At 36.6% G+C, this 10,321-nt stretch overlaps 4 protein-coding genes across 4 annotated transcripts; 2 read left to right on the forward strand and 2 right to left on the reverse strand.

Moving 5' to 3' along the window:
- Positions 1 to 387: 387 nt before the first annotated feature.
- Positions 388 to 3,508, reverse strand: LOC149625028 (uncharacterized). The gene is made up of 5 exons (XM_089851781.1): positions 3,122 to 3,508; positions 2,650 to 3,029; positions 1,565 to 2,545; positions 832 to 976; positions 388 to 747 (listed from the first exon to the last, which is right to left on the reverse strand). Exons 1-5 carry the CDS (start codon positions 3,300 to 3,302, stop codon positions 611 to 613), a joined length of 1,824 nt encoding a protein of 607 aa, XP_089707907.1. The 5' UTR covers positions 3,303 to 3,508; the 3' UTR covers positions 388 to 610.
- Positions 3,509 to 3,670: 162 nt separating this feature from the next.
- On the forward strand, positions 3,671 to 5,385 carry mIF3 (mitochondrial translation initiation factor 3). Its single transcript, XM_089851802.1, has 4 exons — positions 3,671 to 3,945; positions 4,034 to 4,331; positions 4,395 to 4,662; positions 4,728 to 5,385. The coding sequence occupies exons 1-4, from the start codon at positions 3,915 to 3,917 to the stop codon at positions 4,881 to 4,883; spliced, it is 753 nt and encodes a 250-aa protein (XP_089707928.1). The 5' UTR covers positions 3,671 to 3,914; the 3' UTR covers positions 4,884 to 5,385.
- Positions 5,339 to 7,980, reverse strand: LOC149625030 (uncharacterized). The gene is made up of 7 exons (XM_089851792.1): positions 7,814 to 7,980; positions 7,649 to 7,746; positions 7,484 to 7,577; positions 7,337 to 7,419; positions 6,574 to 6,734; positions 6,281 to 6,504; positions 5,339 to 5,696 (listed from the first exon to the last, which is right to left on the reverse strand). The coding sequence occupies exons 1-7, from the start codon at positions 7,910 to 7,912 to the stop codon at positions 5,364 to 5,366; spliced, it is 1,092 nt and encodes a 363-aa protein (XP_089707918.1). The 5' UTR covers positions 7,913 to 7,980; the 3' UTR covers positions 5,339 to 5,363.
- Positions 7,981 to 8,490: 510 nt separating this feature from the next.
- LOC149625031 (putative serine carboxypeptidase CPVL) lies at positions 8,491 to 10,293 on the forward strand. Its single transcript, XM_089851786.1, has 4 exons — positions 8,491 to 8,897; positions 8,956 to 9,492; positions 9,558 to 9,860; positions 9,973 to 10,293. Exons 1-4 carry the CDS (start codon positions 8,586 to 8,588, stop codon positions 10,261 to 10,263), a joined length of 1,443 nt encoding a protein of 480 aa, XP_089707912.1. The 5' UTR covers positions 8,491 to 8,585; the 3' UTR covers positions 10,264 to 10,293.
- Positions 10,294 to 10,321: the final 28 nt, after the last annotated feature.

A 10,321-nucleotide genomic window follows, 5' to 3' on the forward strand; every position in this document is an offset into this window, starting at 1 on the left:
TGAACATTTCAAATTCCGTAAGTCCAGTTAATAGCGCTCTCAGGTGAGAGAATTTGGCAACTTTTGCCAAAACGAACAATAAAAATCGGCTCGCTCACACAGGCCTTGATTAACGTAGGCAACGCATGATATTACAACTACAAGACAAAACGAAGTTAAAATTCAAATGAAATTTAACACGCCAGTCAAGAGAAAAATTAAATTAAAACAAACATTAGAACACTAGGCCTAATATTAACAGAAATCAAAGCGTATTGGGCTTCACACGTGGCTTTTGATAATAGCACTATAAAAGTGTAAAAGAGCCAAAGCTTAACATTTCAAACTATGAAAAACAGCGATAGGTCTATTAGATTTTTCCAAAAAAATTATGATAAGGACCACAAATAAATTATCAAATGTTTATTGAATACTTAATTTTCATACAATTATGTATAGTAATAAAGAAAAAAATGTTTTTGCTTTATAATAATAAAAAAAATTGGTTAAACAAAAATCACAAAAGTGAAAAAAAAGATTAAGAAAATTAAATTTACCCTAAAAATTAATCTTTACCACAAACATAAAAAAAAATAGTAACTATGTGATATGAGTTAATGTTGGTCAACGGCTAGGCAGACGAGGGATGGAGAACTTCCAAAATAGCGGCAATGTCTCCATTCTTAGCCTTAATAAGAGGAAGAAGCCACTGTCCTTCATTGGAATACCCCATATGAATCATCTGATTCAAAGCCAAGCTGTATTTTTCTGTAAATAAAGAAAAAAAAAACGAATTAGACATAAAGATAATTAAACAACTAGTTGATAAAATAATGGGACAAAATTATTTACCATCATCCATTGACAAATCAGGGTAAATTTTAGAAGAGGATGAAACTGCTGAGTCACTCCTTACAAGTGGGACACCTTCGGCAGCCGCTTCCTTAACTGGAGAACTTTCCTTGTTCAAGAGAGTCCATTCATTTTCAGGGAACTCCTGTAATTAACAAATTACATACATCTATATCTATATAAATCAAAGTCCTGACTGACTGATTGACTGACTGACTGACAATCAACGCCCAGCCCAAACCGCTTGCCCTAGAAGGCTGAAAATTTGCAGGAACGTTACTCTTAAGTAGTAGGCGCGTACATCCGCCACCATCTTAATAAATGGCACCCAGAAATGCAAAAAAATCTTCTCTATGCAACAAAGTCCGCGCGTTTGAACCGATTTCACAAATATTTAGTAAATTGGTTTCCTTTAACCTATAGACGGGCTGAATGCTCTTTTGGGTTCGATTTGTTGCCATCTTTTTAAATGGCGGCCAAAAACTAAAAAACCCTTCTTTATGGAATAATGTCCGCGTGAAAAGTAATAAAAATGTCCCTAGGGGCTGACGGGCAACGCCGAGTGCCTTCGCTCCTAGGGTGCTACAAAAATTTTAGTCATAAGTAAAATCTACCCATTCTTTATATCATTTTGATGGAAGTTCTTATTACACGCGAGCAACGCCGCGGGTAACAGCTAGTTATTTAAAGTGTCATTAAGGTTAAATGACAAAGCACAAATAACAATAATTACCATCATATCTTCAGATGGTTTAGACGACTCTGGATAAGAAGGGCGTTTTGGAATGGCTCCAGTAGCTTTGGCGGAATCTTCAACAGCAGTTTTGATAGCAGTAGCTTCTTGTTCAACTTGCTTAGTGTCCTCAGCAGCTGGTTTAACTACATCAGTAGCTCGACTTTCAGTAGTTTCAGTCTTGGCGGCTTCTTTGGTCTTTGTTTCCTCCTTCTTTTCATCCTTGGCAGGCTCGGGTTCAACATTTTGAGGGTGCAATCCACTCAAAACTTCGCACATGATCCCTTGAACTTCAGTCATGCGTTCACGAAGGAATTCTTGTCTTTGGTCAGGTTGCAGACTCTGCATGTGTTGGTACAAGTTACCAGACATGTCTCGAATGTTGGATAAGATATTGCGAATGGAAATTGGTTCTTGAGAGTTGTCTTTTGGTTTCTCAGCGGCTTCGGTGGAGTTAGTGGTACTCTGCATGGTTTGGAACTGTTTAAACATGTTTTCAGCTTGTTTCAAGAGACAATTTTCATCCAATTTTGGTTGTTCATCTTTGGATTCCTTGTCGTCTTTATTTGAGGGGCAAGAGGCGCAGGGTTCGATCTCTCCATCGCTATTTTCAACATCAATTGTTACATTGATGCCCAGAGGATCCAAGAGATTGGCTACGGAAGTTCCAATGGTTTTCAATAGCTTTTGTTTATCAGAAGAATCATGAAACCCAGATAACTGTTCAAAGTCCAACAGAAATGGGTTGTCAAGGATAAAATCGGGACAAAGTTTCTCAGAACAATCCTTCTGCCCCGCAGCAGTCGCTTTGTCAGAAGCGTCCATTTTCTTTCCACATTTTCTTTGCATCTTGCGGTTACGTTTCTGCCTAATATGTTCCATCAATGCCATGTATTTTTCCTCACGTTTATCAATCGAAGCCGAATGACGTGCCATTTTGTGCCAAATGTGTTGAATGGGTTTAAACCAGTTTCTGGTAGCCTGAGAAGAAGAGAAAAAGATATTATTGTAATCGCGCTCTATCGCTGATACCCGAAGAGGCTCCCAGGATTTAATTATTTAACAGCTCAAAACCAAATCCTTACAGAAACTTTGGTAGGAGCAACAATTCTGATCATGTCATGGTCATAGTGGGTGTTTTTGCTGATGCATGATTGGCAAAGATCATAATCGTCACAGATTAAGCACTTGAAACGTGGTCCAACCACTCTACCATTACATCCATCACAAACTATGTTAGGATGTACTTCTTGGAGAGGCAAAGCGGCGGTGGTCTGACTTGTTTCAGGTGCTGGTGTCTTGTTCTGTACTTGTTGAGCGGGAGTTAGCTTCACTTGAGGTAAAGAAGGCTTGATTTCAGGGCCATCTTTTTTAAGAAAAATTTTGAATGTTCCCCCTGAAATGAAGACGAGAGCTTGTTGAAGCTCTTCTTCGCTTGACACTGTGATAATGTCATTATCTTCATCTATAAAATCAAGAAGAAAATTTGGGGTCAATTTTCAGCTTCATTCCTTTGTTTAAACCTGAAATCCTGAAATCTTCAGTAATGTTAAGTACCTATCCAACTAATACTGAAGCTAGCGTTATTCAAGTCAGGGAAAAGTTTTCCCAACTTTTGTACCAGATTGGCGTAAGTAATGTCGGTAATTACTGCCAAACGGACTTCTTTACAAACTGCGTACGTTTTATCTTCGCAAAGATAAGCTTTGACTTTCGTGGAGTTATTATTCATCGCCATTTTTAAAGGAATGTTGACGCCTAGTAATAGTAATCCAAGTATTTCTTTTGGTCCACCGTAATATAAAGCTAAAACTTTGTAATTTTATAACTTTCTCGCTTAAAAATAACGTCAATTCAGGTGTATCAAAACTCAAGTTATGATTTTTCAAAATGGCAACCTCGTTCTTTTATAAGAGACCGTTCTTTTCCAGAACTAACTGGAACAATCTTCAAAACAGAACCCGTAATCGCTATATGAGTCAGCTTGTGCCCGATACATAGTGTCAGCGATTTTTGTTTACCAGTTTAACGCATACTATTGGCTCTTGACACAGTGAACCGCCCATTACGTCATGAGTAACCAATGGTAAGTGTGGTCGGGATCCAAGATATCATCTCACCATAAAGATCAGCAATAATAAATCGAGGATTATTGAATAAATCAAACACTGTGTACGCCTTTGGCTTCACTGAACTTAAAGGAATGACTGTTTTCGTTTTGAAAATCGCCATGATGACCTCGTGATTTTTATGGAGACTGACGAAATATTGTTGCAAATATTGAGCTCTGTGATTGGGTGAACTTTACCCCGCCAAATTGAAACGCACCAAGGCTTAAGTGGTAGTAATAATGATGCGTAGAGGATGTTTGACATTTTTTGGTGTGTAAATTTGGAGTTTATTATTCTAGTGTTTCTTCCAGATAACAAATTTAGTTAAGATTAATTTAAAACCAAATTTATTTCATAGATTTATTAATTGGGAAGCAAAGTTTCAGTAGATTGAAGGAAATAAGAACATTTTCAAGGAATTATAGTAATCTCTGCCGATGCATTGATTTTAATTACAATAATTTGCAAATTAATTACGCGAGAAAAATAGCAACAGAAGCTTCTGACAGTGATGAAGATGATAAGATATCTGAAAAAGACCTAAATAAAACCACAAAGAGCAAAGAATTAATTTTTTTAATTGGGGTGGATGGCAAAATTTTAGGAACTAAGACCAAAGGGGAAGCTGAACAACTTGCTAGAAAAAATAAATGGAGGCAAGTGACGGAATTTTAATTTTTTTCTCCGCGCACTTTCTAAAAATTTAGATAAAATTCCAGTTTAATTCAAGACACAACAAATGTTGTTGGAATTAGAAAGCTACCAACTTTCAAGCTTTTAACAACATCCCAACTTCAAGAAACTTTGAATAAAGTTGAAAAAAAGCCAAAAAACCAAAATGCACCTCCTGAGAAAAGTTTAGCCTTTACTACTAAAATTGGTCATAATGATTTATTGACTAAAGGCAAAACTATTCAAAAATGGGTGAAGAAAAACATAAATGTGCGGCTATTAGTCACTGGAGATACAAATAATGAAAAACAACTGGTACTTCAAACAAATTAAACTCCAAAATAAGAGCATTCATTTATCAATTTTGGTGAAACTCGTAGGAAGATATGTTAAAAATTTTAGAAGATTTGCTGAAAGATGAAGCCAGGTTTCTCCAAAAACGCATAAAAAATGGAGTTTTAAAAGTTACAATTGCCAGCCAAGCAACAGCAAAAAAGCCAGCAACACTAACAACTGAGAAGAGTTCAAACAACTAGAAATCCTAAAACATGGATAAAGGATGCGCGTGAAAAACATTCGACGCTCAACAGGATATGCAACTCCCTATACTAAAAAGTAGACAAGTTGATACTAGCGCCGCCTGGCTACCAGCGCTGGAAAGCCTTGCGTGAAACATAAAAAATACTGGACATAAATGAGAAAAAAAACCTCTGTTTGGCTTCTAGCAGAGGACTCTGAGGAAAAAATCGACGGTAGCGCGTGTTTTTTTCTTATGTCCAGTATTTTTTATTTTTAGCGCGAGGCTTTCCAGCGCTGGTAGCCAGGCGGCGCTAGTATCGACTTGTCTACTTTTTAGTATAGGGAGTTGCATATCCTGTAGATAGAGCGTCGAATGTTTTTCACGCCCATGATCGTATTTATCCATGCCTAAATCAACTGTTCTTAAATTCGTTTAGAAAAAAAAATAAATAAATTAATAAATAGTCAATCATGGGTTTATAAAAACTTCAGTTTTATTAACATTGACAAATTACTTCATTATTTGTCTCAATTATTTCATTTAATTTCGAGTTCTTTTCACTCTCTACCTTCTCTCTAACGTTTAATACATCACTCTTTGACACCGACAATTCTTGAACAGTTTCTATCAATTGGTTTTTTACAAATTCTTTATCCTTAGAAAGTATAGCTCTTTCTTCTTCAAGACTCGGTTTATACTCGGCTAATGTCGAAGCCATAGATTTATGCTTGTGATATTTGTAGCGTTTTTTCTCTTTTGTTGTTGATTTCTTTGATTTGTTCTGATAACCTCCTGGTTCGTGCTCGTGAGAATGTTTTTTCAGGCTTTTCTATTAATTAAAAATCAAACTACAATTAAACAGAACCATTTATTATAATTATGTATGACTAGCTGTTGCCCGCGGCGTCGCTCGCGTGTAATAAGAACTTCCATCAAAATGACATAAAGAATGGGTAGATTTTACTGATGACTAATATTTTTGTAGCACCCTAGGAGCGAAGGCACTCGGCGTTGCCCGTCAGCCCGTCGGGATGCATTTTTTATTACTTTTCACGCGGACATTATTCCATAAAGAAGGTTTTTTTTTTAATTTCTGTCCGCTATTTAAAAAGATCGCAACAAAAAGAACCCGGAAGACCATTCAGCCCGTCTATAGGTTAAAGGAAACCAGTGTACTAAATATTTGCGAAATCGGTTGAAACGCGCGGACTTTGTTGCATAGAAAAGATTTTTTACATTTCTGGACGCCATTTTTTAAGATGGCGGCGGATTGGAAAAATCTTTCTTAGTACACGCCTACTACTTATGAGTAACGTTCCTGCAAATTTTCAGCCTTCTAGGGCAAGCGGTTTGAGCTGGGCGTTGATTATCAGTCAGTCTGTCAGTCAGGATATAGATATAGATATAAGTTACCTTATGTTTATACTTTTTATCACATCCTTCAAATGTACAAATGAATTTGGGTTCTTCGTGCGAACACCTTATGTGTTGTTTTAAACTTTTTTCTAACAAATATTCTCTGCAACAATTTTCATAAGGGCAGCTGATTGTTTTCTTATTCGACTCGTGATATTCAAGATGTTGTTTTAAGTTACATTTTTTCCTAAATATTTTTTGGCAAATGTTGCATTTATGTTCTATTTAAGAAAAACAGCGATGATTAATATAAATTTTACATTAAAAAGCTTTAAAAATGTAAATATTACCAGGTGGATGACAAAGTTTTTGGTGTTTTCGGTATAATGTCCATTTATCAAATGTTTCCGAACAATTTTCTTGTTTGCATTTATAGCCTTTATGGTATTTTAGGTGGCGCTTTAGATGAGCTGGGATGACAAAAGCTTGATCGCAACCTTCTATCGTACACCTTAAAATTAAATTGATTAGGTTGCAATTTTTGTGGGTTAGTTTAACTATACTAACATGGACGAAGAATGCGCGTGAGGAAATTTGTTTTCACTCTACAGGATCGGCAACTCCCTATCTCGAACGACAGAATATTCTGTATATACTCTGTTACAACGTCGGTTGTCAGCACGCGCAAAGCTATTTCTCTATGTAACGTAGCTTTGTACGTGCTGTCAAGAGACGAAAAACTTCAGGATCTTCAGGATTTAAAATATCCGCGAGTTTTTTAGCTCGAGTGCACGGACCTCTAGGCCTTAGTTTCAAATGCGTGTGAAATTGCATACAGTCTACTACACGCATTTGAAACTAAGGCCTAGAGGTCCGTGCACTCGAGCTAAAAACCTCGCGGATATTTTAAATCCTGAAGATCCTGAAGTTTTTGGTCTCTTGACAGCACGTACAAAGCTACGTTACATAGAGACCTAGCTTTATGCGTGCTGACAACCGACGTTGTAACAGAGTGTATACAGAATATTCTGTCGCTCGAGATAGGGAGTTGCCTATCCTGTAGAGTGAAAACAAATTTCCTCACGCGCATCCTTCATCCATGACTATACTAACTTATAAGGTTTGACTAGCGTATGTTGATACTCATGTACAGTTAATTGCTGATGTTTGGCAAACCGTTTTTTACACGTTGAACACTAAATTTTTAGTAAATTAGTCCAGTTGTATCGTATGTGAAGCTCAAAGTAACGAATTGCAAACCTGAAACTGTTTTAATTCACTGTGAGCTCTTTTTTCGTGTTTCTCCAATGTGTGAAGAGATGAAAATGTTTTATCACATCCTTCAATGGTACATCTAAATAATCCATTAATTTCAGCTCCATTTCTTTTGTATAATTATAATTTATAAATAAAGGTGAAATTTACTCAAAGGATTGGCTTTTGTGTGTTTCTTCGTGTCTTTTTAAGTGATGAGGTCGTTTGAAAGTCGCCATGCATCCTTCATGACCACACTTGAAGGGTCGCTAACATAGCAAAAATTTTACTGTATATAAAAATGAATCAATTAAGAATGTCTTAAAAGTTTCTTACTTCTTCATTATGCGATAATAAATGTACTTTTAAACGCGAACTTTTGGAAAAATACGCGGAACATCCATTATGAGAACATATATATGTAGCTCGAGCCATATTCAACCTCAACCACGTGGACTGGACTGTTTCAGTTTATCTTAAGCCGGCGCCATTGAATTACGTCATGAAAAAAAAAAGTTGCTTGCGTTCGGTGGATAAATCAGAGTCCGGTATGCTTCCGGTTCTTTATGTAATTATATGGAACCATAACTGTACCCGGTTTTCTTGCTTGGTAATGCTGATCTCAACCCTAGTGCCCGCGAAATTTGATTTTATAAAAAACAGAATTTATGAACGATTTATTAAATCTTCCATTTCAATAAATTAAATATAAAATATAAAAACTTAAAATTTAGTTTTGTTTAATTTAATTTTAGTTTTTTTTTTGTTTTCTCTTGACAATTTGTAACTACGTACGATGCCCATTTACACGTCACTTTGATGACTTTGTGGGCAATCATTCACTCAATAAATAAATAAATAAATAATTTATGAATCAAAATAATTATTATGTAATAATTTATATTTATCTTAAAATTAACATTTTGCGTAATAACTCTGCAGGTGTAACATAAACTTATCACACCCTGTATTATTAGTGCCAAATTATAAATTATTCACCCTCAACAAATGAATAGAATGATGATTAAACTAATGGTATTCAAAAAATAGTTTCAAATAAAATAGAACAAAAACGGGTCAAAATATCAAACGTTAGCCATAATTAAACATGTTTTCTACGGGATTAGAGGGTCTATTAAGGTCTATCCTTCTGGTATGCATAATTGAAAGGGCGTATTGTGGAAAATTTACCCTTGTACCATTATTCCTTCCTACATTCCCACTTCCGGTAAATGGTAATTTCGGAACGACTTTGTTTCTGACACCCTACATTGAAAGTGGACAAGTAGATGAAGCTAGAAACCTTAGTAAAGTCGGCCCTCTTCCGAATGTACCCGTCAACGTCACCAGTTATTCCGGATTTATAACAGTAAACAAAACCTACGATTCAAATTTATTTTTCTGGTACTTTCCCGCCATTGTAAGTAGCATTCACTTCCTATAACGTGTGGCTAGTCTTTTACCAACTTGAATTGCAGGAAGTTGACCCAGCAACTGCCCCGACAATAGTATGGTTACAAGGTGGTCCTGGCTGGTCCAGTCTCTACGGCGTATTTATGGAAAGCGGTCCATACTATATTTACGACGATGACAAAGTTAAAATGAGGGAATGGACGTGGTGTAAGCTGTTCAATGTCATCTACATCGACAATCCCGTTGGGACTGGTTTCAGTTTCACTAAAAAATCGGACGGGTACGCCAGAGACGATGAGGACATCGCGGACAACCTGTATTCGGCCATTATTCAACTGTTTCAGCTATTTCCCGAGTTTCGAGAGAACGATCTTTACTTAGCTGGAGAGTCTTTTGGTGGTAAATTTGTTTCTACCTTAGGTGCCAAGCTGCACAAGTTGAAGCCCGATAATGTCAGACTTGCTGGGTTTTTTCTTGGAAACCCCCTGCTGACTTTAGAAGTCCTTGAATGGGGAGACACGTTGTACAATATTGGACTTATAAATTACGAGCAACGCCTTCATTTTGAAGCGGAATTAGACCGTTTCCAATACTTATACCAAGTAAGACTTCAGAAATATTTTTATTTTATTAAACTATTACTACAAATATGTAATTATAATTCAAGAATCGTCGATTTGAAGAAGCAGGTGATATAATATTTAAATTGTACTTCGGATCCGATTCCTTGGAAGAAGTTGGCCCATCCTATTTCAACAACGCTACTTGCTATATAACATCCACGAACTTGGTTTACACTTTTGACCCAGCATCCACAGCGACCTATTCGCAATACTTATCACTTCCGGCTGTAAGGAGAGCTTTACACACCGGAAACTCTACCGTCTGTAACGGAAGTGTAGTTATAGAATATTACAGAGATATCGCGCCCGTCACTGAAGATTTTGTGAGCTTAATGAATGATTACAAAGTAAGTACCATCACGAATCTATATAACAATTGTTATATACACTGTTGTATAGATTCATGGTACCATAGGCGGTAAGTAAAATCAACATAGTTTAGCATCTCCTTTTCTGTAGACAATGTTGTATTACGGGGAAATGGATATGCTCATCACCTACAGAGCAAGCGAAAAGATCATCCGTGACCACATGCCATCATGGAAACATGCCAGCGAATATCGCGCTGCTGACCGTGTGTTTTGGAGGACAGATAGTAATGACACAGATTTGGCTGGATATGTAACGTCGATAGGCCGTTTCCGGCACGTCATGGTTCGAGGAGGTGGACATTTATTGCCTTTTGACCAACCGGAGCGTACTTTCGACATGGTTCGGCGTTTTATTCTCGACATTCCATTCGAAAGTTAACCTTTTACTGTAAACCACGTGAAAAATAAAATAAATTTTCAAATTCAGCGCTATTTTG

Source organism: Phalangium opilio, unplaced genomic scaffold (genome assembly GCF_054372755.1).
Source record: "Phalangium opilio isolate 3A_F unplaced genomic scaffold, DU_Popi_V2 ptg000105l_1, whole genome shotgun sequence".
Taxonomy (NCBI): Eukaryota; Metazoa; Arthropoda; class Arachnida; order Opiliones; family Phalangiidae; genus Phalangium; species Phalangium opilio.

What these genes read in the sequence shown, in the direction of transcription:
- LOC149625028 (XM_089851781.1), bottom strand. Translation starts at nt 3,302, where the DNA reads ATGGCGATGAATAATAACTCCACGAAAGTCAAAGCTTATCTTTGCGAA. An exon ending in CTTCAGTATTAGTTGGATAG is followed by an intron (nt 3,030 to 3,121) that starts GTACTTAACATT and finishes TTGATTTTATAG; the next exon opens with ATGAAGATAATGACATTATC. An exon ending in TTGCTCCTACCAAAGTTTCT is followed by an intron (nt 2,546 to 2,649) that starts GTAAGGATTTGG and finishes TCTTCTTCTCAG; the next exon opens with GCTACCAGAAACTGGTTTAA.
- LOC149625030 (XM_089851792.1), bottom strand. Translation starts at nt 7,912, where the DNA reads ATGGCTCGAGCTACATATATATGTTCTCATAATGGATGTTCCGCGTAT. An exon ending in GTGAATTAAAACAGTTTCAG is followed by an intron (nt 7,420 to 7,483) that starts GTTTGCAATTCG and finishes CTAAAAATTTAG; the next exon opens with TGTTCAACGTGTAAAAAACG. An exon ending in ATAAAAAGTATAAACATAAG is followed by an intron (nt 5,697 to 6,280) that starts GTAACTTATATC and finishes TTTAATTAATAG; the next exon opens with AAAAGCCTGAAAAAACATTC.
- mIF3 (XM_089851802.1), top strand. Translation starts at nt 3,915, where the DNA reads ATGATGCGTAGAGGATGTTTGACATTTTTTG. An exon ending in GCTAGAAAAAATAAATGGAG is followed by an intron (nt 4,332 to 4,394) that starts GCAAGTGACGGA and finishes ATAAAATTCCAG; the next exon opens with TTTAATTCAAGACACAACAA. An exon ending in CAAATAATGAAAAACAACTG is followed by an intron (nt 4,663 to 4,727) that starts GTACTTCAAACA and finishes TGAAACTCGTAG; the next exon opens with GAAGATATGTTAAAAATTTT.
- LOC149625031 (XM_089851786.1), top strand. Translation starts at nt 8,586, where the DNA reads ATGTTTTCTACGGGATTAGAGGGTCTATTAAGGTCTATCCTTCTGGTA. An exon ending in TCTGGTACTTTCCCGCCATT is followed by an intron (nt 8,898 to 8,955) that starts GTAAGTAGCATT and finishes CTTGAATTGCAG; the next exon opens with GAAGTTGACCCAGCAACTGC. An exon ending in GTTTCCAATACTTATACCAA is followed by an intron (nt 9,493 to 9,557) that starts GTAAGACTTCAG and finishes TTATAATTCAAG; the next exon opens with AATCGTCGATTTGAAGAAGC.